The sequence below is a fragment of the Oncorhynchus mykiss genome, chromosome 29, assembly GCF_057628025.1.
Source record: "Oncorhynchus mykiss isolate SJ-2025 chromosome 29, ASM5762802v1, whole genome shotgun sequence".
NCBI classification, from domain to species: Eukaryota; Metazoa; Chordata; class Actinopteri; order Salmoniformes; family Salmonidae; genus Oncorhynchus; species Oncorhynchus mykiss.
In genome coordinates, this window is record NC_143050.1 from 5,403,082 (window position 1) to 5,430,743 (window position 27,662).

A 27,662-nucleotide genomic window follows, 5' to 3' on the forward strand; every position below is an offset into this window, starting at 1 on the left:
AATGATAGTGTTTCACAATATATATATATATATATTTTTAAATTACATTCAAAAATGTAAACTTTCTATTAGACAACAAAAGCCAGAACTGCCTTTGTTGTCACGATGGGGAAACTGCACCCTCACTCTCTTCCATCGGTGTCACTAGGAGGCGGTGTCCTCTCCTCCTCGAGCACAACCAACAATGACAGAATGGAAGAAAAAAAAAAATCGCTCTGTAATTTCCTGGTTGCTAAAATTCTACACTCTTCGCTCAATTTCAGTTTATGTAAGAAAAACAAGCACTGAATAATGTAGGTCCCTGTATTAAATCTAAATCCCTGTGGAATATTTTCAATAACAAAAACGATCATTTTTTACTGCTGTTTGAAGTTGGTGGACGAAACTGAAAGTAAAATAGTAACGTCTACACCACGTTACGGGGAAATGGGATGTGTTGTTGCGTCAATTCACCTTGCTTCCGCAGGAGATATGTAGCACCTTTAAAAAAGGTTGAAACACGGGGCCTCCCAGGTGGCGCAGTGGCTGTACTGCAGCGCCATCAGAGACTCTGGGTTCGCGCCCATGCGACCGGGAGGTCCGTGGGGCGACGCACAATTGGCCTAGCGTCGCCCGGATTAGGGAGGGGTTGGCCGGTAGGGATGTCCTCGTCTCATCGCGCACCAGCGACTCCTGTGCACGGTGTTTCCTCTGACACATTGGTGCGACTGGCTTCCGGGTTGGATGCGCGCTGTGTTAAGAAGGCAGTGCGGCTTGGTTGGGTTGTGTATCGGAGGACGCATGACTTTCAACCTTCGTCTCTCCCGAGCCCGTACGGGAGTTGTAGCGATGAGACAAGATAGTAGCTACTAAAAACAATTGGATACCACGAAATTGGGGAGAAAACGGGGTAAAAAAAATAGGAAAAAAGGGTTGAGCCCCGGCCAAAGAGAGAGAGGACATTGGGATCCATACACGCAAGATTGTTCAGTTCATTACAATACGTATTATTGACCATTTCCAATGTGACATTTCTATGACATTGTCACGTGGCCTAAGTTTAAATAAAGATGATGGACAGAACATTTTAAAAACATTTAAAAAAAACAGGCACACAGACAACAGTGAACAGATTCCAGGTGGAACAACAGAGGTTGGAGAGAACAATGTTTCTGTAGAACAACAGTCCATTGGGTTACGGCATCAATAGTGAGTGTGTGGGTTCATATCCATGTCGGTCTCCCTCTGTGTGTTGGCGTGTGTGTATATAGTTACGGCTAAATATATATTTAAAAACACTTTTTTTTGTCAACACACTTTATTTTCAACATTGCAGAACCAACCTAATTTTTTTTTGTAAACTTAAGCTTACAATTTGCATTAAAAAATACATAAATAAAGCCGTGTGTCTATCTGGGACCCCACTTGATGTTGCTGAGGCCCTGGAACTGTCTCTTTAAGGCCTGTCTGTCTGACCAGTCTGAGTGGAGGTGACTGTCGTCTTCCACCTCGTCCAGCATCTGTCAAAACCACAGACATAATACACTAAGGTTTACGGTAATGTACTCAGATAAAACCAGACATAATACACTAAGGTTTACGGTAATGTACTCAGATAAAACCACAGACATAATACACTAAGGTTTACGGTAATGTACTCAGATAAAACCAGACAATACACTAAGGTTTATGGTAATGTACTCAGATAAAGCAGATTATTAAGGTGAGGTGGGAACCAGATTGGTAGGGAGGTGGGAATATAAAACATGGCACGTGTTTTATAGAAATTACAGGGAGACTGTATAGACTGAAAAATATATATTCACTGTAGGACAGGGAGACTGTATAGACTGAAAAATATATATTCACTGTAGGACAGGGAGACTGTATAGACTGAAAAATATATATTCACTGTAGGACAGGGAGACTGTATAGACTGAAAAATATATATTCACTGTAGGACAGGGAGACTGTATAGACTGAAAAATATATATTCACTGTAGGACAGGGAGACTGTATAGACTGAAAAATATATATTCACTGTAGGACAGGGAGACTGTATAGACTGAAAAATATATATTCACTGTAGGACAGGGAGACTGTATAGACTGAAAAATATATATTCACTGTAGGACAGGGAGACTGTATAGACTGAAAAATATATATTCACTGTAGGACAGGGAGACTGTATAGACTGAAAAATATATATTCACTGTAGGACAGGGAGACTGTATAGACTATATAGACTGTATATGTACAGATGAAGTCAGAAGTTTACATACACTTTAGCCAAATACACAATTCCTGACATTTAATCCTAGTAGAAAATCCCTGTTTTAGGTCAGTTAGGATCACCACTTTATTTGAAGAATGTGAAATGTCTGAATAATAGTAGAGAGAATGATTTATTTCAGCTTTTATTTCTTTCATCACATTCCCAGTGGGTCAGAAGTTTTACATTCTACCAAATACTAATTGAGTGTATTGCCTTAAAATTGTTTAACTTGGGTCAAATGTTCTAGGTAGCCTTCCACAAGCTTCCCACAATAAGTTGGGTGAATTTTGGCCCATTCCTCCTGACAGAGCTGGTGTAACTGAGTCAGGTTTGAAGGCCTCCTGCTGCCACCCCCGTGCTTCACAGTTGGGATGGTGTTCTTCGGCTTGCAAGCATCCCCCTTTTTCCTCCAAACACAACGATGGTCATTATGGCAAAACAGTTCTATTTTTGTTTCATCAGAACAGAGGACATTTCTCCAAAAAGTACGATCTTTGTCCCCATGTGCAGTTGAAAACCGTAGTCTGGCTTTTTTATGGAGGTTTGGAGCAATGGCTTCTTCCTTGCTGAGCGGCCTTTTCAGGTTATGTCGATATAGGACTTGTTTTACTGTGGATACAGATACTTTTGTACTTGTTTCCTCCAGCATCTTCACAAGGGTCCTTTGCTGTTGTTCTGGGATTGATTTGCACTTTTCGCACCAAAGTACGTTCATCTCTAGGAGACAGAAGGCGTCTCCTTCCTGAGCGGTATGACGGCTGCGTGGTCCCATGATGTTTATACTTGCGTACTATTGTTTAAACAGATTAACGTGGTACCTTCAGGCGTTTGGAAATTGCTCCCAAGGATGAACCAGACTACCATTTTTTTTTCTGAGGTCTTGGCTGATTTCTTTTGATTTTCCCATGATGTCAAGCAAAGAGGCATTTAGTTTGAAGGCAAGCCTTGAAATACCTCGACAGGTACACCTCCAATTGACTCTAATGATGTCTATTAGCCTATCAGAAGCTTCTAAAGCAATGACATAATTTTCTGGAATTTTCCAAGCTGTCTAAAGGCACTTCTGACCCACTGGAATTGTGATACAGTGAATTATAAGTGAAATAATCTGTCTGTAAACAATTGTTGGAAAAATTACTCGTGTCATGCACAAAGTAGATATTTTTACAGACTTGCCAAAATTATAGTGTGTTAACAAGAAATTTGTGGAGTGGTTGAAAAACGAGTTAATGGACTCCAACCTAAGTATGTAAACTTCTGACTTCAACTGAATGTATGTGTGTGTGTGTGTATATGTGTGTGTGTACATTGCATTGCGAAAGTATTCGGCCCCCTTGAACTTTGCGACCTTTTGCCACATTTCAGGCTTCAAACATAAAGATATAAAACTGTATTTTTTTGTGAAGAATCAACAACAAGTGGGACACAATCATGAAGTGGAACGACATTTATTGGATATTTCAAACTTTTTAACAAATCAAAAACTGAAAAATTGGGCGTGCAAAATTATTCAGCCCCCTTAAGTTAATACTTTGTAGCGCCACCTTTTGCTGCGATTACAGCTGTAAGTCGCTTGGGGTATGTCTCTATCAGTTTTGCACATCGAGAGACTGACATTTTTTCCCATTCCTCCTTGCAAAACAGCTCGAGCTCAGTGAGGTTGGATTGAGAGCATTTGTGAACAGCAGTTTTCAGTTCTTTCCACAGATTCTCGATTGGATTCAGGTCTGGACTTTGACTTGGCCATTCTAACACCTGGATATGTTTATTTTTGAACCATTCCATTGTAGATTTTGCTTTATGTTTTGGATCATTGTCTTGTTGGAAGACAAATCTCCGTCCCAGTCTCCGGTCTTTTGCAGACTCCATCAGGTTTTCTTCCAGAATGGTCCTGTATTTGGCTCCATCCATCTTCCCATCAATTTTAACCATCTTCCCTGTCCCTGCTGAAGAAAAGCAGGCCCAAACCATGATGCTGCCACCACCATGTTTGACAGTGGGGATGGTGTGTTCAGGGTGATGAGCTGTGTTGCTTTTACGCCAAACGTAACGTTTTGCATTGTTGCCAAAAAGTTCAATTTTGGTTTCATCTGACCAGAGCACCTTCTTCCACATGTTTGGTGTGTCTCCCAGGTGGCTTGTGGCAAACTTTAAACAACACTTTTTATGGATATCTTTAAGAAATGGCTTTCTTCTTGCCACTCTTCCATAAAGGCCAGATTTGTGCAATATACGACTGATTGTTGTCCTATGGACAGAGTCTCCCACCTCAGCTGTAGATCTCTGCAGTTCATCCAGAGTGATCATGGGCCTCTTGGCTGCATCTCTGATCAGTCTTCTCCTTGTATGAGCTGAAAGTTTAGAGGGACGGCCAGGTCTTGGTAGATTTGCAGTGGTCTGATACTCCTTCCATTTCAATATTATCGCTTGCACAGTGCTCCTTGGGATGTTTAAAGCTTGGGAAATCTTTTTGTATCCAAATCCGGCTTAAAACTTCTTCACAACAGTATCTCGGACCTGCCTGGTGTGTTCCTTGTTCTTCATGATGCTCTCTGCGCTTTTAACGGACCTCTGAGACTATCACAGTGCAGGTGCATTTATACGGAGACTTGATTACACACAGGTGGATTGTATTTATCATCATTAGTCATTTAGGTCAACATTGGATCATTCAGAGATCCTCACTGAACTTCTGGAGAGAGTTTGCTGCACTGAAAGTAAAGGGGCTGAATAATTTTGCACGCCCAATTTTTCAGTTTTTGATTTGTTAAAAAAGTTTGAAATATCCAATTAATGTCGTTCCACTTCATGATTGTGTCCCACTTGTTGTTGATTCTTCACAAAAAAATACAGTTTTATATCTTTATGTTTGAAGCCTGAAATGTGGCAAAAGGTCGCAAAGTTCAAGGGGGCCGAACACTTTCGCAATGCACTGTATATGTATGTGTGTATATATGTGTGTGTGTGTGTGTGTGTGTGTGTGTGTGTGTGTGAGTCCCACCTTGAGTTCCTGTTGTCTCTTGTAGTGGTGCATCATCATCTGTTTCTGTTGTTCCTCTGTGACCACAGGTTCTCTGGCTGGCGCCCCCTGGCCCCTCTGACAGAAACACATGGTCAAAACATCAGGACGAGCTACACCACTGGGTCATGGGTGATCAATCTATTATATCCATTTGTGGGACCTAGAACATCAAAATCTATCCCCCGTCTAGAACGTCTAGATCTATCCCCCCGTCTAGAACGTCTAGCTCTATCCCCCATCTAGATCGTCTAGATCTGTCTCCCAAGAACGTCTAGATCTATCTCTCTCGCTCTAGAATGTCTAAATCTCTCTCTAGAACAATCCTAGATCTATCTCTCTCTAGAACATCTAGATCTATCTCTCCAGGCTACGACCAAGGGCTAGGCCTACAGCGAACTGAAAAGCATGGACTATTGCTTCCTGGTTTCCTCTCCTTACCTCATCTTATTGGCTCTGATGTGATCTGAACTATCCTGTGTTTTTATATGGAGATGAGAGAAGAAACCACTTTGGATTATTGACATGTAAAAATGTACTCTGTCTCCATTTTCAAGATGTCGACGACGCGTAGCTCAGTCACACCCGAGAACAGCTGATAAAGTGGCTCGCGCTCTGCTCAAGCGGGCAAACAGATAAACGTTCAGTGTAACAGGTAAACGCACCAGTGTGCATCTCCTCCAATCAGCAACGCACCAGTGTGCATCTCCTCCAGTCAGTAACGCACCAGTGTGTAGCTCCACCCACCTGTCCCTACCGGCTAGTTGTAGTGTAGCTCCACCCACCTGTCCCTACCGGCTAGTTGTAGTGTAGCTCCACCCACCTGTCCCTACCGGCTAGTTGTAGTGTAGCTCCACCCACCTGTCCCTACCGGCTAGTTGTAGTGTAGCTCCACCCACCTGTCCCTACCGGCTAGTTGTAGTGTAGCTCCACCCACCTGTCCCTACCGGCTAGTTGTAGTGTAGCTCCACCCACCTGTCCCTACCAGCTAGTTGTAGTGTAGCTCCACCCACCTGTCCCTACCGGCTAGTTGTAATGTAGCTCCACCCACCTGTCCCTACCGGCTAGTTGTAATGTAGCGCCACCCACCTGTCCCTACCGGCTAGTTGTAGTGTAGCTCCACCCACCTGTCCCTACCGGCTAGTTGTAGTGTAGCTCCACCCTCCTGTCCCTACCGGCTAGTTGTAGTGTAGCTCCTTCCACCTGTCCCTACCGGCTAGCTGTAGTGTAGCTCCACCCACCTGTCCTTACCGGCTAGCTGTAGTGTAGCTCCACCCACCTGTCCCTATCGGCTAGCTGTAGTGTAGCTCCACCCACCTGTCCCTACCGGCTAGTTGTAGTGTAGCTCCACCCACCTGTCCCCACCGGCTAGTTGTAGTGTAGCTCCACCCACCTGTCCCTACCGGCTAGCTGTAGTGTAGCTCCACCCACCTGTCCCTACCGGCTAGCTGTAGTGTAGCTCCACCCACCTGTCCCTACCGGCTAGTTGTAGTGTAGCTCCACCCACCTGTCCCTACCGGCTAGTTGTAGTGTAGCTCCACCCACCTGTCCCTACCGGCTAGCTGTAGTGTAGCTCCACCCACCTGTCCCTACGGGCTAGTTGTAGTGTAGCTCCACCCACCTGTCCCTACGGGCTAGTTGTAGTGTAGCTCCACCCACCTGTCCCTACCGGCTAGTTGTAGTGTAGCTCCACCCACTTGTCCCTACCGGCTAGTTGTAGTGTAGCTCCACCCACCTGTCCCTTCCGGCTAGTTGTAGTGTAGCTCCACCCACCTGTCCCTACCGGCTAGTTGTAGTGTAGCTCCACCCACCTGTCCCTACCGGCTAGTTGTAGTGTAGCTCCACCCACCTGTCCCTACTGACAAGTTGTGTAGCTCCACCCACCTTCTGTATTTTGACTACGATCTTGGTTTTGTCGTTCTTGCCGATGTAATCCTGTAGTTTCTTCCCTCTATGCAACTCCTTAGCAGCCCACCACAGCTGAGCCTCCTCCACTGGAATCACCTGGAGAGATGCCTGGGAGAGACGAGGGAGGGGAGGAGGGAGAGAGAGAGAGGAGGGAGGAGGCAGAGAGGAGGGAGGGGTAGAGAGGAGGGAGGGGTAGAGAGGAGGGAGGGGTAGAGAGGAGGGAGGGAGGAGGGAGAGAGATACGGGAGGGGGAGAGAGGAGGGTGGGGTAGAGAGGGGAGGAGGGAGAGAGACAGATATGGGAGGAGGCAGAGAGGAGGGAGGGAGGAGGGAGAGAGGCGGGAGGGAGGAGGGAGAGAGGAGGGAGGGAGGGGTAGAGAGGAGGGAGGGGTAGAGAGGAGGGAGGGAGGAGGGAGAGAGAGAGAGATACGGGAGGGGGAGAGAGGAGGGTGGGGTAGAGAGGGGAGGAGGGAGAGAGACAGATATGGGAGGAGGCAGAGAGGAGGGAGGGAGGAGGGAGAGAGGCGGGAGGGAGGAGGGAGAGAGGGGGAGGGAGGGGAGGAGGGAGAGAGAGATACGGGAGGAGGCAGAGAGGAAGGAGGGGGAGAGAGAGAGGGGTAGAGAGGAGGGAGGGGGAGAGAGAGAGGAGGGAGGGGTAGAGAGGAGGGAGGGAGGAGGGAGAGAGGAGGGAGGGAGGGGGAGGGAGGAGAGAGAGAGAGAGAGGAGGGAGGGGTAGGGAGAGAGGAGGGGGAGGGAGGGGTAGGGAGGAGGGAGAGAGGAGGGGGAGGGGGAGGGAGTGAGGGGAGAGAGAGAGAGGAGGGAAGGAGGGGGAGAGAGAGAGGAGGGGGAGAGAGAATGGAGGGAGGGGAGAGAGACAAATAGAGGGGGAGATAGACAGAGAGACAATTGGACAAAGAGGGAGAGGGTTCGGTGTTATCTCAACTGATAATCAGGGGTTTTGTACATCTGGACAACACACACACCAGGATTCTGAGCAATAAAAATATATTTAAACAAAATTAATTGTTGGACATAAGACTGTAAAAAACAGCAGTAAATCAGCTCCAAATTATTTTAATTTCAGAAATCTGTTCCCAAGTATTCTCACACATAGTAGAGAGACGTGATCTTATACAAATGTAAGCAAGGTTGCAAATTACTATGTTTTAGACCAACATTATACGGTGCATTCAGAAAGTATTCAGACCTCTTCACTTTTTCCACATTTTGTTACATTCCAGCCTTATTCTAACATTGATTAAATTATTTGTCATTATCGACAATAATGACAAAGTGAAAACAGGTTTTTAGACATTTTTGCAAATGTATTAAAAATAAAAAACAGAAATACCTTATTTACATAAATATTCAGACCCTTTGCTATGAGACTCAAAATTGAGCTCAGGTGCATCTTGTTTCCATTGATCATCCTTGAGATGTTTCTGCAACTTGATTGGAGTCCACCTGTGGTAAATTCAATAGACTGGACATGATTTGGAAAGGCACACACCTGTCTATATAAGGTCCCACAGTTGACAGTGCATGTCAGAGCAAAAACCAAGCTATGAGGTCGAAGGAACTGTCTGTAAAGCTCAGAGACAGGATTGTGTCGAGGCACAGATCTGGGGAAGGGTACCAAAAATATTCTGCAGCATTGAAGGTCCCCAAGAACACAGTGACCTACAACATTCTTAAATGGAAGATGTTTGGAACCACCAAGACTCTCCTAGAGCTGGCCGCCTGGTCAAACTGAGCAATCGGGAGAAGGGCCTTGGTCAGGGAGGTGACCAACAACCTGATCAGAGCTCCAGAGTTCCTATGTGGAGATGGGAGAACCTTCCAGAAGGACAACTATCTCTGCAGCACTCCATCAATCAGGCCTTTAAGGTAGAGAGCCAGACAGAAGCCACTCCTCAGTAAAAGACACATGACAGCCCGCTTGGAGTTTGCCAAAAGGCACCTAAAGGACTCAGACCATGAGAAACAAGACCCTCTGGTCTAATGAAACCACGATTGAACTCTTTGCCCTGAATGCCAAGCATCACGTCTGGAGGAAACCTGGCACCATCCCTATGGTGAAGCATGGTGGTGGCAGCATCATGCTGTGGGGATGTTTTTCAGCGGCAGGGACTGGGAGAGTAGTCAGGTTTGAGGGAAAGATGACCAGAGCAAAGTACAGAGAGATCTTTGAGGAAAACTTGCTCCAGAGCACTGAGGACCTCAGACTGGGGCGATGGTTCACCTTCCAACTGAACAATGACCCTAAACACACAGCCAAGACAATGCAGGAGTGGCTTCGGGACAAGCCTCAGTGTCCTTGAGTGGCCCAGCCAGAGTCTGGACTTGACCCCGATCAAACATCTCTGGAGAGACCTGAAAATAGCTGTGCAGCAACGCTCCCCATCCAACCTGACAGAGCTTGAGAGGCTCTGCAGAGATGAATGGGAGAAACTCCCCAAATACAGGTGTGCCAAGCTTGTAGCGTCATACCCAAGAAGAATCAAGGCTGTAATCACTGCAAAACGTGCTTCATCAAAGTACTGAGTAAAGGGTCTGAATACTTATGTAAATGTCATATTTCAGTTAATATTTAATCAAAAATTCTCGAAAAACCTGTTCTTGCTTTGTAATTATGGGGTATTGTGATGTCATTATGGGGTATTGTGATGTCATTATGGGGTATTGTGATGTCATTATGGGGTATTGTGATGTCATTATGGGGTATTGTGTGTAGATTAATGATGGGGAAAAAAACAAACAATTTAATCCATTTTAGAGTAAGGCTGTAACGTAACAAAATGTGGAAAATGTCACGGGGTCTGAATACTTTCCGAATGCACTGTACAGTATACGTTAGGGCTTATTGAGGTCAATTTGAGGTTAACAAATGATTTGTTATTATGTTCCAGGCCCCCGACCATCTTCCCGCGGTTAAATGTAGTTGATGATGCCTGCCATACACTAACGTCAGGGAGGTGATGCCTGCCATACACTGTAACGTCAGGGAGGTGATGCCTGCAATACACTGTAACGTCAGGGAGGTGATGCCTGCCTTACACTAACGTCAGGGAGGTGATGCCTGCCATACACTAACGTCAGGGAGGTGATGCCTGCCTTACACTAACGTCAGGGAGGTGATGCCTGCCTTACACTAACGTCAGGGAGGTGATGCCTGCCATACACTAACGTCAGGGAGGTGATGCCTGCCATACACTGTAACGTCAGGGAGGTGATGCCTGCCATACACTGTAACGTCAGGGAGGTGATGCCTGCCATACACTGTAACGTCAGGGAGGTGATGCCTGCCATACACTGTAACGTCAGGGAGGTGATGCCTGCCATACACTGTAACGTCAGGGAGGTGATGCCTGCCATACACTGTAACGTCAGGGAGGTGATGCCTGCCATACACTGTAACGTCAGGGAGGTGATGCCTGCCATACACTGTAACGTCAGGGAGGTGATGCCTGCCATACACTGTAACATCAGGGAGGTGATGCCTGCCATACACTGGAACGTCAGGGAGGTGATGCCTGCCATACACTGGAACGTCAGGGAGGTGATGCCTGCCATACACTGGAACGTCAGGGAGGTGATGCCTGCCATACACTGGAACGTCAGGGAGGTGATGCCTGCCATACACTGGAACGTCAGGGAGGTGATGCCTGCCATACACTGGAACGTCAGGGAGATGATGCCTGCCATACACTGTAACGTCAGGGAGGTGATGCCTGCCATACACTGGAACGTCAGGGAGGTGATGCCTGCCATACACTGGAACGTCAGGGAGGTGATGCCTGCCATACACTGGAACGTCAGGGAGGTGATGCCTGCCATACACTGTAACGTCAGGGAGGTGATCCCATGTACAGACCCAGTCCACAGAATTAACAACAACTGAGATAAATATTTAATAAATGTATTAATAAATAGAAGGATAGATGATCTCCATGGGGAAGCCATCTGGTGGTGACGTGACGACCCAGGAAGAGGCCTGCTGTTTACCTACCTGTGTTCCTGACAGGTCCTCCTGGTCCTCCAGCTCCATCCTGATTGGGTCGTGTGGCGGCAAGCCCATGGGGTAGACTATCATCACCGCGCCCCTCAGCTGGTCCAGCGCCTCCTTCACCGTCTCCATGGTAACACACACACCAGCCACCGCCTGTTTCTGAAGAGCACAAAAGGAGGAGAAATAAGAAAAAAAAAAGGGGCCTGCGTCACCAAAGGACACCCTAAACCCTACATAGTGCACTACTTCCCCTATAGGGCCCAGGTTCAAAGTAATGCACCGTATAGGGTGCCGTTTGGGACTCAGTATAACGTGTGTGGTGTGATCCATTAGATGTAGTTTTTCATATCTGGTGTAGGCCTAGAATGTGAGATGACGTGACTGTCTGTGTTGGATATTTAAATACCGTAGTTACCTTAGAGATGACTGTCTGTGTTGGATATTTAAATACTGTAGTTACCTTAGAGATGACTGTCTGTTGGATATTTAAATATCGTAGTTACCTTAGAGATGAGTGTCTGTGTTGGATATTTAAATACAGTAGTTACCTTAGAGATGACTGTCTGTGTTGGATATTTAAATACAGTAGTTACCTTAGAGATGAGTGTCTGTGTGTTGTATATTTAAATACTGTAGTTACCTTAGAGATGAGTGTCTGTGTGTTGGATATTTAAATATCGTAGTTACCTTAGAGATGAGTGTCTGTGTTGGATATTTAAATACAGTAGTTACCTTAGAGATGACTGTCTGTGTGTTGGATATTTAAATACTGTAGTTACCTTAGAGATGACTGTCTGTGTTGGATATTTAAATACAGTAGTTACCTTAGAGATGAGTGTCTGTGTGTTGTATATTTAAATACTGTAGTTACCTTAGAGATGAGTGTCTGTGTGTTGGATATTTAAATATCGTAGTTACCTTAGAGATGAGTGTCTGTGTTGGATATTTAAATACAGTAGTTACCTTAGAGATGAGTGTCTGTGTGTTGTATATTTAAATACTGTAGTTACCTTAGAGATGAGTGTCTGTTGGATATTTAAATACTGTAGTTACCTTAGAGATGAGTGTCTGTTGGATATTTAAATATCGTAGTTACCTTAGAGATGACTGTGTGTTGTATATTTAAATACTGTAGTTACCTTAGAGATGACTGTCTGTGTTGGATATTTAAATACAGTAGTTACCTTAGAGATGACTGTCTGTGTGTTGGATATTTAAATACCATAGCTACCTTAGAGATGACTGTCTGTGTTGGATATTTAAATACAGTAGTTACCTTAGAGATGACTGTCTGTGTTGGATATTTAAATACAGTAGTTACCTTAGAGATGACTGTCTGTGTTGGATATTTAAATACAGTAGTTACCTTAGAGATGACTGTCTGTGTTGGATATTTAAATACAGTAGTTACCTTAGAGATGAGTGTCTGTGTGTTGGATATTTAAATACCGTAGCTACCTTAGAGATGACCGCCTTGGCCTCCTCCATAGTGTTCCTCAGCACCTCCTTCATCTTCTGGTTAGGAGCTGGAAGAGGAGGAAGAGGGAGCACACTCAGGTTCAGGGTTAATTCCATTTACAGAAAGTAAACCAAATTACAAATGTTCCTAATTGAAAAGCATTGAGAAAATTGGAATTTCAGTGGTACTTTCTGAATTGATCCCAACTCTCTCAGGTTCACAACAATATAGCCAGGAGGACTCTTGCCAGTCTCTATACAAGAGCCAAGCCCCTGGGCAGAGAGAGCAGGCTCCAGACTGGTGGAGGTAAGAGCACACAGAACTTCTGTATGTCAGCTAGAACAAGTGTCAATTGTCCTCTTTACTAAAGCCAAGATTTTTTTTTGACCTTTAATTTAACTAGGCAAGTCAGTTAAGAACAAATTCTTATTTACTACGATGGCCTGCACCGGCCCAACCCAGACGACGCTGGGCCAATTGTGCGGCGCCCAATCGCGGCCGGATGTGATACAGCCTGGAATCTAACCAGGGCGTCTGTAGTGACGCCTCTAGCACTGAGATGCAGTGCCTTAGACAGCTGTGATACAGCCTGTAATCTAACCAGGGCGTCTGTAGAGACGCCTCTAGCACTGAGATGCAGTGCCTTAGACCGCTGGGCCACTAGGGAGCCCACCTTGACCAAGACACTGGCCACAAAGAGCAGGATCCAGGCCCAGACCAAATTATGGTGGCCATCAAATTTGTCACATATACAGTGTGTATGGAAGAAAACGGAACCAAACTAGGGATGTTAACGGTTAACCTTTAATTGGTTAGCTGATTTAATTGGTTAGCTGCTTTAATTGGTTAGCTGCTTTAATTGGTTAGCTGCTTTAATTGGTTAGCTGACGAAAATACATTTCTATAGGTTCTTTTGCATAATTTAGTGGAATTCCATTGGCGAATGTGTGTATTTGCGTTAGTCATCATATATCCAATTTATTACATGCCACAGCATACACAGCCTAGTTTGAGGAGAGGAATAGTCTACCACCTGTCAGACAGGACCAGAGGAGCTCCACAGCCTAGTTTGAGGAGAGGAAGTCTACCACCTGTCAAACAGGACCAGAGGAGCTCCACAGACTAGTTTGAGGAGAGGAATAGTCTACCACCTGTCAGACAGGACCAGAGGAGCTCCACAGCCTAGTTTGAGGAGAGGAAGTCTACCACCTGTCAGACAGGACCAGAGGAGCTCCACAGCCTAGTTTGAGGAGAGGAATAGTCTACCACCTGTCAGACAGCGTGATAGCAACTCCTCAAAAATCTGGTAAGAGAATGAAACATGCTTTTGAAAACTAATTGCGCAACAAATAACAATTCTAAACGCCATCTCCTATTTAAAAAAAAAACCCAGTTTTGATGACCACGATTAAAAATGTCTTACCTCGGTTCAAAGCAGCTTAGCCAAAAATCAGAACATAGAAACATGGAGGCAATTCTTTCATAAAGACTTCAAGCCATTAACCAGCATTTCTCTCCTGTTCTATTGGTTTCTATATCAACTTTCTTTTCATTTGCCCAGAAGACAAAAGTCACAATTCTAGTGATATTAGCAACACATCCTAGTTGTTGCAATTAGATTCCCCCTCTTTCTAATGGAAATGCTCTTTTCTGGCACATGTAGAACCGCTCACAATACATGTGTGATGTTTAGAACAGTGTTTTCCAGCCAATTAGATTTTGGCAAATGTTTGAAAATGACGTTTTATTCGCTTCTTCATTAAAAGGAGTTGCGTGTTCGATAATAAGACTATAGCCTTTTGACTGTAAGGACGATAGGTGTTTGTCGTTGTGGCCATGTTTACATTAAGCTCTTAATGAAAAATATCTGTTCGCTTGTTTAGCCCGAGGAATGCTCAAGTCCGTTCTCTTATTACGAGGCGGAGTTCAATATTGATAACTCATCACGCTATTCATATAAAAAAAAAAAACATGGAGTCACCGATCAATACATGCTTACCTGTACCTATGTTTGTCCTGTACAACTGCGGTCCTTCCGCATGGTCCTGACATTACTACTTTTAATAAAAACTTTTATTGAATACAACCATAGACTTTTTTTCCCCCTCATTTTTGTTGCTCAATTTAGCGCGAAACCACCTGTGTGGATTTAAATTTCAGCTTACGTAGTATGCCAAGGAGTCTGTCTCCAGTTGAGCTACAGAAATTTGTTAAAAAGTCGGTGGATGAATTCAATACGGTTTTTATTAAAAAGTATACATTTCAGCATCCCATGGAAGGACCACAGTTGTACAGGTCAGCGTTTTCAGAATGTACATATTTAACAAGTATCGGCTGATGGGGACTCAATTTTGTTGCTATCAAATCGCGGGACCAGTTATCACTCAACTCTGCAATGGAGTTGAGTGTTCTTACGCTAGCTCCTTGTATGCATGCATGGTATTTTCTGTCGTTCACGTCATTTTCCTGTTTTCGGATTTTATTTTTACCGTTTGTTGACGAATTAATGAGGGTTAGCTAGTCGGAAGCAAACTTGACCAGAATTTGCATCCCTAAACCAAACAGAAGCAAAGAGGACCAAATAGAACCAAATAGAACCAAACAGAACCAAAGAGGACCAAATCAAACCAAACGGAACCAAACAGAACCAAACGGAACCAAACAGAACCAAAGAGGACCAAACAGAACCAAAGAGGACCAAACAGAACCAAAGAGGACCAAACAGAACCAAAGAGGACCAAATAGAACCATACGGAAACAAACAGAACCAAATAGAACCAAATAGAACCAAACGGAACCAAACAGAACCAAAGAGGACCAAACAGAACCAAAGAGGACCAAACAGAACCATACGGAACAAAACAGAACCAAAGAGGACCAAATAGAACCATACGGAAACAAACAGAACCAAAGAGGACCAAATAGAACCATACGGAATCAAACAGAAGCAAATGGAACAAAATGGGGAGGAACGTACATAAATTGTCCAATGGACAAGTGTGATTTTATTTATTATACATTTTCACGTTCTGGAGTAATCTGTTCCGACTAAGAATACACCTCTGGACTCACCGTGTCCGTTCCTCCTTCCGATCTCATCCTTGTTGAATTCAGGTCCTCCGCTGGGGACACACCTCTCCTCCCACTCGTCTTTTAGCTTCAGGTCAACAATCTGTTCATCCGTCAGACCCTGCATGTTGGGGGGCAGCGTCACTCCGTGGTCCACCAGCTCTGGGAACTCTTGAGGGAGGAGACAGGAGAATGGAACACAGACACGTTAACACCCATACATTTTTTTTGGCCAAAGGAAGCTGTGTGTGTCTTGTATAAAGTGTAGAGCTAGTTAGTTAGCTGTATTGTGTATTATATAGTGCAGGGCTAGCTGTATTGTGTATAACACAGTGTAGAGCTAGCTAATTAGCTGTATTGTATACAACAGTGTAGAGCTAGCTAATTAGCTGTATTGTATACAACATAGTGTAGAGCTAGCTAATTAGCTGTATTGTGTAGAACATAGTGTAGAGCTAGTTAATTAGCTGTATTGTGTAGAGCTAGCTAATTAGCTGTATCGTGTAGAACAGTGTAGAGCTAGTTAATTAGCTGTATTGTGTAGAACATAGTGTAGAGCTAGCTAATTATCTGTATTGTATACAACAGTGTAGAGCTAGCTAATGTACTGTATTGTATACAACATAGTGTAGAGCTAGCTAATTAGCTCTATTGTGTATAACGTACAGTACCAGTCAAGAGTTTGACACACCTACTCATTCCAGGGTTTTCTACATTGCAGAATAATAGTGAAGACAAACTATGAAATAAAACATGGAATAATGTAGTAACCAAAAAAGTGTTAAACATATATATTTTATATTTGAGATTCTTCAAAGTAGCCACCCTTTGCCCTGATAACAGCTTTGCACACTCTGAGTAGGTGTGTCCAAACTGGTACTGTACATGTAGCCATGTAATGCCTATACTGGTCTATGGTGTACAAATGCAGCTATGTATGGAGCTTCTGCTAAAGTTCATAAAAAAAATATATATAGAGACTCGTTCCAAACGGACCAGAGGACAACTAGACCCGTTCTGTATAGACCTGGTCGGATCCAGACCTGGCCCGGTCCGAGTGAGGGAAGCAGCAGAAAAGGTAATTTATTAAGCTACTTTAATAAGCGGAGCTGATAAGACACGAGAGAAGGGAGAGAGAGGTGTCGTACTGTGAGAGAGGGACACAGGGAGGTAGAGAGAGGTGCCGATCTAGCAGGCGGGGGAAGTGCCATATTTTGAGAGAGTGTGACACTTCTGAAAATGGGGCACGAATTGTTTCGCCCCCACCTCCCAGAGTCCTTCTTGCTAACTAGAAGGAGCGACACCGGTAGACAGTGTCCTTCGCTCCAAACTGCCAAACACCTGCACTTGACCGTCAATAACAGAACTGACAGGCCGGGGCGAAGGACACTGCCTAACGGTCTCCCCCGTTAGCACAACAGGTGCGAGGCTGGGGCGACATCGTTAGTGACACCGTGTGCCATCTTGCTAGTTATGTACCACACGGTGTCACCCCGCCTGCTGTCTACCTGTGATGCCCCCGCCTACCGCTAGCACAGCAGGTGGGGGGGGGGGGACACCGTGTGCTAGCTAACTAGCTAGCTTGCTATTTAGCGACACCATGTGCTAGCTTGCTAGTTAGATGGCACATGTCGCCCCCGCCACCGGCCTGCTGTGTATCGGACTAGCTGACCAAGCTAGCACACAGTGTCCTTCGCTCCCGCCTGCCGAACAACTGCTCTCACCGTCGTTAACAGAACTGCAGAAAAACAGTGACCGATAGGCAGAGACAAAGAACACTGTCTACCGGTGTACGGTTAGCTAGCAACCGTTGCCCCCTTCTGTGGGGTATATCGGCAGCTGGCATCCAACGTTATTGTGCATTAACGCCACCTACTGTACTGGAGCACCCCCATCACCTGCCTGTCTTAGCTTAAAAATTGACCAATAGAAATATAGAGGGGTTCCTGCAGATGCAGGAATACCAACATGCAGGAACGCCCTGAATTGCAGGCCGCTATTGAACCCTTCTCACTATAGTAGACTACTAGCTGCCTAGGTTATTTATAATCAACTATGACTACGTAGTCAAACCGGGAGAAGATAGTTAAGCTAGCTAATGTTAGATAGAAAGGCTAATTGAGGCAGGACTTTCTGATCCTACAGTTACAAATAACAACAACTCCATTCAGAATATTAAGTAGCAGCCTACCTGTTGGTCGTTGAAGCCTATACTTCTCCATTTAACTCCATCATTTTTGCATGGCGGATCTTTAATTCCATCGTCCATTGATTAGATATCTTGTAACTTTTGCCACACATGGATGTTCTGTGACTGTAGCTTATTGCCGCTTTGATGACTTACGATTGGCCTACAACAACCTACATGTGCCACTCCTGTGCAAAGCGAGAGCATCAGCGTAAAGTATACTGTTTGGCCCTGTCCGGGGGGTGTCGTCGGATGGAGCCACGGTGTCTCCCGACCCCTCCTGTCTCAGCCTCAAGTATTTATGCTGCAGTAGTTTGTGTCGGGGGGCTAGGGTCAGTCTGTTATATCTGGAGTATTTCTCCGGTCTTATCCGGAGTCCTGTGTGAATGTAAGTATGCTCTCTCTAATTCTCTCCTTCTTTGTCTCTCGGGGGACCTGAGCCCTAGGACCATGCCTCAGGACTACCTGGCCTGATGACTCCTTGCTGTCCCCAGTCCAGTTTTTCCTAGCCACCCTGCTTCTACACCTACATTGCTTGCTGTTTGGGGTTTTAGGCTGAGTTTCTGTACAGCACTTTGTGACATCAGCTGATGTAAGAAGGACTTTATAAATACATTTGATTGATACAATGTCTCTCTCTCTGGATCTGTGTGGGGCCCTTCCGGACAAGCCAGTTAAAATTACACAACCCATACCCGTTACAATCATATCAGATCCGACCCAGACAGGTTATTTAGAATTCTGGGCCCGGATCGAGTCTCGGGGTACAGGTGGATCCGTGAAGACCACTAATTGGCACAAGACAGAGGCAGGGTTTATAGCTACATCTTCTTACACCCACTAACGTTACTCACCTGAGCATATCCTGTCTACTTTGAGCCTGGTGTTATAGATGGCTGTGACCTGCTGGGTCAGGGTTTCCAACGGGACGTCGACTGACGTGCTGAACAGGAACTGGCTTTCGTCACCACGTTTCACGTGCAGCTGCACCATTCTCTGCAATGATGTCAAAGTATTAGCTAGCTAACTAGCTAGCCATCCAGTTGTGAATCCTAAACTATTATATTAGGTTATATATACCCCCCCCCCCCCCTAAGTTGTTAGCTAACTAGACAGATTTTATAGAGCCGGTAGGTAACGTTAACTATGTCAGCTGGCGGACTAGTCTAAAAGTTATAGCTACCAAGCTAGAAAGCTCAATCAGGAATTAAGTTACCATAGCAACTAAACACCAACTTCCCTTTGTTGATAACTAAGTAGCGTTAGCTGTGAAACAACTTGAGCGTCAACTTTTATTTTTTAGCTACATACAAATTACTAACATTTTACAGGCAAATGAATATTGTGACATGGATAAGAGTTAACTTTATAACAATAGACAAAAAACCTACCGCTGTGGAAAAGGCAGCGTCAGGAAGGACACAAAATAGCAGCGTACCAGAGGTGTCGCAGTGTTCAATCGTTTGTAAACAAAGTATCGCGAGACATCCGGGAACCCTGGCGAAACACCAGAGATAATTTTGAAGAGATGGGGAAACTCTTATTGGAATAGTATTAACGCCCATTGTGTACGTTGCCAATATTACGTTGAAGAGCCACGCTGTTCATTCTGGGACAAGAAAAGCTCTCCTTCAAGGTGTGAATGTGAGTTAATTGGACGCTAACTCAAAAATCCAATATAAGCATGAACTTCTTCAATAAGTACAACATTACAAATATTTTCCAAGATGTAAGATAATCAACTTTCTATCTGTGGTTTTGTATAGCTTTGGAATCGTGACATTACGTACTTTCGAGGAAAATAGGCACATTTCTCGACTCACACTGACTTTGAGAAGGGATTGCGTGACGATTAGTTTACCAACGGCGTGACGCAGCATGACACCGTAAACACGATTGGTCGACAGTCTGTTGATGGAGCGTTGCACGTTTATTTCAAATCATTTGTCAAAGGGATTCCTATCTCCTCCTTTCTCCAAAAATATTTCTGACCAGCCTGAGGTTGGGGTTTGAGAAGTGAAAAATTCTTCATTAGTTGTTAATTTTTCTCGAAATCTGAAGGCACAACAGTTAGACACGTTTTCTGTAAGGCTATTAAGACTCTCTATACGAATGGTAACAGCTCTATCAAACTGAAACATGGCACCTCACCTAGAAGTGAGTTAGAGAGGAATTAGGCAAGATTGTCCTATCTCACTGTGTCTGATTTTATTAATCACCCAACTTCTTACAAATTCTTTAAATAATAGTCCTGTACAAAGTATTTCCATAGCTGGTAAAGAAATAATTATTAGCCAGCTGGCTGGCGATACTACACTTTTTCTGAAAGAAGCTAGTCAGATTCCCATATCGATCAAATGTGATAGAATCCTTTCCCAAAGCGTCTGGTCTATGTTTTAACATTAATAAATGTGAACTCATGGCTGTCAAATATTGTGTGGTTTTCTTATCATTGTCCTTTAATGAATAAGCATCATTTTTCTCCACACAGATATTATATATGGAATAATCCAGACATATTGTATAAACATGCTTCTTTGTTTTTAGAGTATTGGTTCCTAAATAATATCCTATTAGTGAGCCAACGTGTAAATGCAGAGGGTCGTTTACTTAATTATAAGGAATTCTTTATTACTTTAGAAGATCCCAGTAAACAACTAAAGATGTTGCAATTGTTTTCGATGCCAATTCCCTCAGGTGTTGTTTGCTTGATTATTCAGGAACGTGTCAAGACCTGACCACCGGAACATACGTATTAAACCTCGTTGACTCATCAGGAACGTGTTTGACCACCAGAACATACGTACTAAACCTCGTTGACTCATCAGGAACGTGTCTGACCACCAGAACATACGTATTAAACCTCGTTGACTCATCAGGAACGTGTCTGACCACCAGAACATACGTATTAAACCTCGTTGACTCATCAGGAACGTGTCTGACCACCAGAACATACGTATTAAACCTCGTTGACTCATCAGGAACGTGTCTGACCACCAGAACATACATATTAAACCTCGTTGACTCATCAGTAGGATATATTTGTTTTTCTATTGCTCCAGTCAACAACACTCGAGCCATAAACATTTCCTAACGTTGTCGTACAGATATAAAAACGTGTCTATGAGATCTATAGATACACAAGAACAATAGAAACAACATTGAATGTAAAACTAAGACTAGGTTTTCCCAAAAGGGCTGATGATAAACAGTGTGTGCAGTGAAACATGTTCATGGAATAGGCCTGTTTCCAGTACTAACAGTTTGCCTACTAAATTAACTTTTACTTGTGATGTTTGAAAAGTTTGTCCTAAAGTTTGTCTTGCCATGTTTTTTTTTATTTTACCTTTATTTAACTAGGCAAGTCAGTTAAGAACTAATTCTTATTTTCAACGACTGTGATGTTATGTTCTTCAACCTCCAGTATAAACGGTATGGTGGTTCATCATGGTTCACAATGCACCACCGCGGTGATCCTCAGTGACGTCTGGGCGAGGTGGAGCTGAGGTATCCGGGTCGATGACATCTGTTTGATGTGGAGGTGAGAGACAGTGGCCATTTAGCCGGCACCGTCGGGAGAGTGATTTATTTTCTGGTGCATTCCTGGTTCATTCGCATGGTTCCTTTTGTGGTTACCAGAGGTACCCCAGAAACCTTCTGTGCTTTACTTGGTTACCAGAGGTTCCCCAGAAACCTTCTGTGCTTTACTTGGTTACCAGAGGTTCCCCAGAGTCTTTGCTCTTCACTGGGTCAGCATCCCTGCGCTGTCTGGAGAGTCTTTGCTCTTCACCGGGTCAGCATCCCTGCGCTGTCTGGAGAGTCTTTGCTCTTCACCGGGTCAGCATCCCTGCGCTGTCTGGAGAGTCTTTGCTCTTCACCCGGTCAGCATCCCTACGCTGTCTGGAGAGTCTTTGCTCTTCCCCCGGGTCAGCATCCCTGCGCTGTCTGGAGAGTCTTTGCTCTTCCCCCAGGTCAGCATCCCTGCGCTGTCTGGAGAGTCTTTGCTTTTCAGCAGCACTTAATTACATGTATTTTTGTTGTTGCCATATCTAAAAGAAAGCCTTATTATGTTACAAATTACAATATTGAAACAGTACAAAACCTTAACGTTGATATAAAAAAGTTAGCAGTGTTATTGATTGTCAATGGTGTTAACAGCAGGAACAGTAACGCCAGTGACAAATCTGATGACAAGATGGCATATCAATATTATTTCCTTTCCCTATACTATAAACTGTGTAACACCAGTGACAGGTTTTAAAACTGCGCATTCCATTACCAAATTAATCATAAAATTGCTAACACATGAGTGCAGACTCACCATTCGCTCTTCAAAACAGCCCAACCTCCAATTAACCTTTGACCCAGACGTTGGCAAGGATGGTGCTGTTTTTTTATTATTATAACAATTGACACAAATGCATTTGGTCCAGAAGCAGAATAAAGAAGCCTAACGTTACCCCTTCTAGTCCAAAAGGTCCTTGAACATGTTCTGTTTTTAAAGGTGAATTGGCTCTAGAAGCCAAAACAGCCAAATGCTCCATCCTAAACGTCAATCGATTGTCAATTGTGGTACGGTTCTAGAAACAATAAATCACTCTACTCTCATATCACATTAAAATAATTTGGCATATCAATATTATTTCCTTTCCCTATACTATAAACTGTGTAACACCAGTGACAGGTTTTAAAACTGCGCATTCCATTACCAAATTAATCATAAAATTGCTAACACATGAGTGCAGACTCACCATTCGCTCTTCAAAACAGCCCAACCTCCAATTAACCTTTGACCCAGACGTTGGCAAGGATGGTGCTGTTTTTTTATTATTATAACAATTGACACAAATGCATTTGGTCCAGAAGCAGAATAAAGAAGCCTAACGTTACCCCTTCTAGTCCAAAAGGTCCTTGAACATGTTCTGTTTTTAAAGGTGAATTGGCTCTAGAAGCCAAAACAGCCAAATGCTCCATCCTAAACGTCAATCGATTGTCAATTGTGGTACGGTTCTAGAAACAATAAATCACTCTACTCTCATATCACATTAAAATAATTTCACAAATGCAAATTACACACTTATGTGCAGTGTTTTAACAGGTTAACACAGTATTTTTCAGTAAAAACATGTTTACTGCGTCCGTCTTCCGTTTATAGACGGGTGTTCGGAGACTCAGATAGCTAATTAGCAGATTGTCCACTCTGTCTTCCGTTTATAGACAGGTGTTCAGAGACACAGATAGCTAATTAGCAGATTGTCCACTCTGTCTTCCGTTTATAGACAGGTGTTCAGAGACACAGATAGCTAATTAGCAGATTGTCCACTCTGTCTTCCGTTTATAGACAGAAACAGATAGCTAATTAGCACAGATTGTCCACTCTGTCTTCCGTCTGTTTTCCATAAACAACGCGCTGTAACATGGAGTTATGGCCTTGTGGGAACACTAACCCTATAAAAGGTGTGTAAGTAATTTAACCTTTTTGTTTTCTGAAAACGATTTCTCACGGATATGAAAGATACGCACCAAAACCGTACCGCAAGCGATGTACGTTGATGTTCAGACCGAATGTCTGGGCTCTTAATTTATTTGTATTTTATGTATGGAACCTTTATGTAACTAGACAAGACAGTTAAAAACAAATTCTTATTTACAACGGACGGCCAAACCCGGACGACGCTCTATGGGACTCCCAATCACGGCCGGATGTGATACAGCCCGGATTCGCACCAGGGACTGTAGTGACGCCTCTTGCACTGAGATGCAGTGCCTTAGACCCGGCTGAGCCACTCGGGAGCCCCAATGTAATGGAACCGAGAGTCATGTTCTAAGGCTAGACCAGAAGAAGAATGTGTATTGTGACAAAGACGAGTAGTTACACAGCCGTGTAAATATGACACACAAACAAGTTGTCGTCAACACGAGTCCAGTGCAGTCAACAGCATTCAGGTTCAATAGACATTTATTATACATACAACACACATTGCTTTATACATAAATGTGCAGTTTTAGCGGTGCACTTAAAATGATGGAACCTTAGTTACTAATATATGAATTGTAGTTTTCATTTTTCTTTATATAGTATTATGATCAACAACACAGATGACTCTCGACTATGGGTTATAAAAAGGGACACCAACCCACACACACACACACAAACGAAAAAAAAGAGTCACTTTTGTTTCCTATAAAATATCATCTTGAACAGAACATGACGCTAAGCGTTAGTAGCTAGCCTCCTAGAATGATTAATGCCATTGGCTATACTGCACACCACTGATTAAAAGCATAACAAGAAATGCATTTAAGGTGGTTCTATCGTCTTCCTCCGGCGACCAATGACAGGGACGTGGTAGAAGTGTTGATAATGCTACTTTTACTGCCTCGGTGTGTTTTTTTTTTTTTAAGGAGTGACGTTTCAATCCAGAGATTTTTGGATTGCGAATGAAGAACACGGTTATTTGTTTCCATGGTGTGGATAAAAGCAACAACAGAGAAGCATCAGTTAGCTGGTTCCTTTAGGACTGGTTTCCTGGACAAAAGATTAAGTCTAATCCAGGATTTAGAAACTACTTCACCATCGAGTAGGTTTAAAAAAATAAATACATTTAAATCCAGAACAAGGGTTTGTCTGTGTCTGGGAAACTGGACCTTAGACCCTAGACTCTGAACCTCTGGGTACACACCCTAAGTAGGGTTGCAAAATTCCTGCAACTTTTCCCAAATTCCAAGATCTTCCAGAAATCCCGGGTCGGAGGATTCCGGATTTCATGTTAACTCACTCCTGAGTCTTTCAACCAGGATTTCTGGAAAAGCTGGAGACTTCGGGAAAGCTACCAGACTTTGCAACCCTAACCCCCATACCCTCTCCACTAAACTGGTGGTGGAGCACAACCATTTTTAACAGAGTTTTTTGGGGAAAATAACATCATCATCCAACAGTTGTCTTGAGAGGGGAAAAACCTCTCCTCTTCTAGCTAATCACAATATGTCCCTCTCACCAACAAACCATTTACATGTCAGAGCCATTGTTGGAGACACTGGTGTAAAACACTAGAGCAGCAGCGTCGTCCATTTTGGCTCCTGTAGTGCACTCACCCTATACTGAATAAGCAGTGAGGAGTGGAAACTGGGTTCCATTTTGGCACCTGTAGTGCACTCACCCTATACTGAATAAGCAGTGAGGAGTGGAAACTGGGTTCCGTGTTGGCTCCCGCAGTGTGTTTTTAGAGAAAGACCAACGTAGATAGTAGGAGGACAACAGCGGAATACGGAGTAGAACACTGACACATCACTGATGTTAATACCACCACACCTCATCAACAGGAAGTTAACTCTGATTGGCTCAATGACACTAGCATGTAGTGTGAGGAGGATGCATCTGACTATTAGATATCTGCTTTGTACGTTCATTTCCTTTTGTTATTCTTTACCCCTTCTGTTTTCCTTCTTCTTTGTGTAAATCTCCAATGATTTGTTTCTCTCTAAAAAATAGGATTTTTGTTGTTGTATGGTTTTGTATTATAAACATTGAAAGGGGGAGGTGCCTACAAGTCCTTCTGGGGTTAGGGTGGCCGTTGGCCTGTGTTAGGGTGGCCCGTTGGCCTGTGTGTTAGGGTGGCCGTTGGTCTCTAAATCTGTGAGAGTATGTGACATATGTTACTGTAGTATTTAAGACCCTCAGGAGAAAAATGCTGACAATAACACCCCCCCCCCCCCCCACACACACACAACACTGTACACACACTACACACAGAGCAGCACGCACAACCAACCCCCCTCACCCACCCACCCACCCACGACAGACAACACACCTCAAACACAGCACAGTACTTTCTCACCACAGTTTCAATAATAAATAGATTAGAAATAACCTTCTCTTTTGAAATAAAAAATAAGTAGGTAGGTACCATCTCTGCGAGTAAAATTAAGTTCAAAGCGACACACGACAAGAAAGCAAAACAGGATTGTTGGAGATCAGATATATAGAAGGATCCCAATAGTACAGAAGAACACCACATTCATATTACTATACAGTAGTACAGGTCCAAGCGTTGGATCAAATCAAGGAGGAATATATATATATACTGGGATACGTACAGTATGCAGCTCCACACACACACACACACACACACGCACACACAGAGGAGTAGGAGGAAGCAGGTTTAAGTCCAAGTCATCTGTCAAAACCGTCTCTCCCCTTTCTCAATCCGTCACGCTCGCCAAAACGTTAATGCTTTTCACGAGACCTCTCAAAAGAAAATCTGGTTGACTTAATATTAAGTCTTAAGTGCATATCTGTTATACCGTGAATACACACGTCTTGGAGACTAGCCTGCTCTCTGAAAATATACAGAAACAAAATGTATACAGGTTGATATGTGGCTAAAGAACATGTTGAGCTTTAGCACAACAGCAACAAAACACAGATGCTGATGGCAGGGAAGAGAGAGAGAGAGAGAAACCATCATTTGTGGTCTCAAGGAGACAACGACAACAACAACCTGTGCAATGTACATTCATGACAGATAAAATAGGTGTTGTACTGTACAGATATAGATATTCAGTAACTGTGAGTTCTGGCCCTGCCTGATACAGAGGCGTAATCTGTAGAGCAAGGTGATTTCTGATCAATGCTGAGTGACATGACAGTTGGCCATTTTGGCTCCTGCAGTGCACTCCACCCTATACTGAATAAGCAGTGAGGTGTAGAAACTGGGGTCCATTTTGGCTCCTGCAGTGCACTCCACCCTATACTGAATAAGCAGTGAGGAGTAGAAACTGGGGTCCATTTTGGCTCCTGCAGTGCACTCCACCCTATACTGAATAAGCAGTGAGGAGTAGAAGCTGGGTTCCATTTTGGCTCCTGCAGTGCACTCCACCCTATACTGAATAAGCAGTGAGGAGTAGAAACTGGGTTCCATTTTGGCTCCTGCAGTGCACTTCACCCTATACTGAATAAGCAGTGAGGTGTAGAAACTGGGTTCCATTTTGGCTCCTGCAGTGCACTTCACCCTATACTGAATAAGCAGTGAGGTGTAGAAACTGGGTTCCATTTTGGCTCCTGCAGTGCACTCCACCCTATACTGAATAAGCGGTGAGGAGTAGAAACTGGGTTCCATTTTGGCTCCTGCAGTGCACTCCACCCTATACTGAATAAGCGGTGAGGAGTAGAAACTGGGTTTCTGTTTGAATGACAGGGACTAGGCTGCTGCTGCTTACATACAGCCTAGTATAACGATGGATGTGTATGTGACTGTAGCCCTACCGTGTCATAACAGCGAACGTGGCACACCGCTGAGTGTAGGGAATGTGGTCATATCCTAGAATGCTGATCATATGGAATAAGAATCTCAGTGACAATCTAACTGTATGGCCGTAGGTAGACATGTTCAATATTACACAGGAGCTGACACCATTTGAGCGCATAGATAGATATATATATATATATATTGATATACATTGACATTAACTATATAGACCCAGGGCTGTCCAACCCTGTTCCTGGAGAGAGACCCTCCTGTAGGTTTTAACTCCAACCCTGTTCCTGGAGAGAGACCCTCCTGTAGGTTTTAACTCCAACCCTGTTCCTGGAGAAATAACCCTCCTGTAGGTTTTAACTCCAACCCTGTTCCTGGAGAAATAACCCTCCTGTAGGTTTTAACTCCAACCCTGTTCCTGGAGAAATAACCCTCCTGTAGGTTTTAACTCCAACCTTGTTCCTGGAGAAATAAACCTGTAGGTTTTAACTCCAACCCTC

The 27,662-nt window shown here is 43.9% G+C and overlaps 1 protein-coding gene across 1 annotated transcript; it reads right to left on the reverse strand.

The window, feature by feature from the left end:
- Positions 1-1,278: 1,278 nt before the first annotated feature.
- cfap298 (cilia and flagella associated protein 298) lies at positions 1,279-19,358 on the reverse strand. Its single transcript, XM_090226359.1, has 8 exons — positions 19,297-19,358; positions 18,760-18,901; positions 15,721-15,888; positions 12,648-12,715; positions 11,190-11,348; positions 7,158-7,289; positions 5,256-5,351; positions 1,279-1,499 (listed from the first exon to the last, which is right to left on the reverse strand). Exons 2-8 carry the CDS (start codon positions 18,896-18,898, stop codon positions 1,389-1,391), a joined length of 873 nt encoding a protein of 290 aa, XP_090082485.1. The 5' UTR covers positions 18,899-18,901; positions 19,297-19,358; the 3' UTR covers positions 1,279-1,388.
- Positions 19,359-27,662: the final 8,304 nt, after the last annotated feature.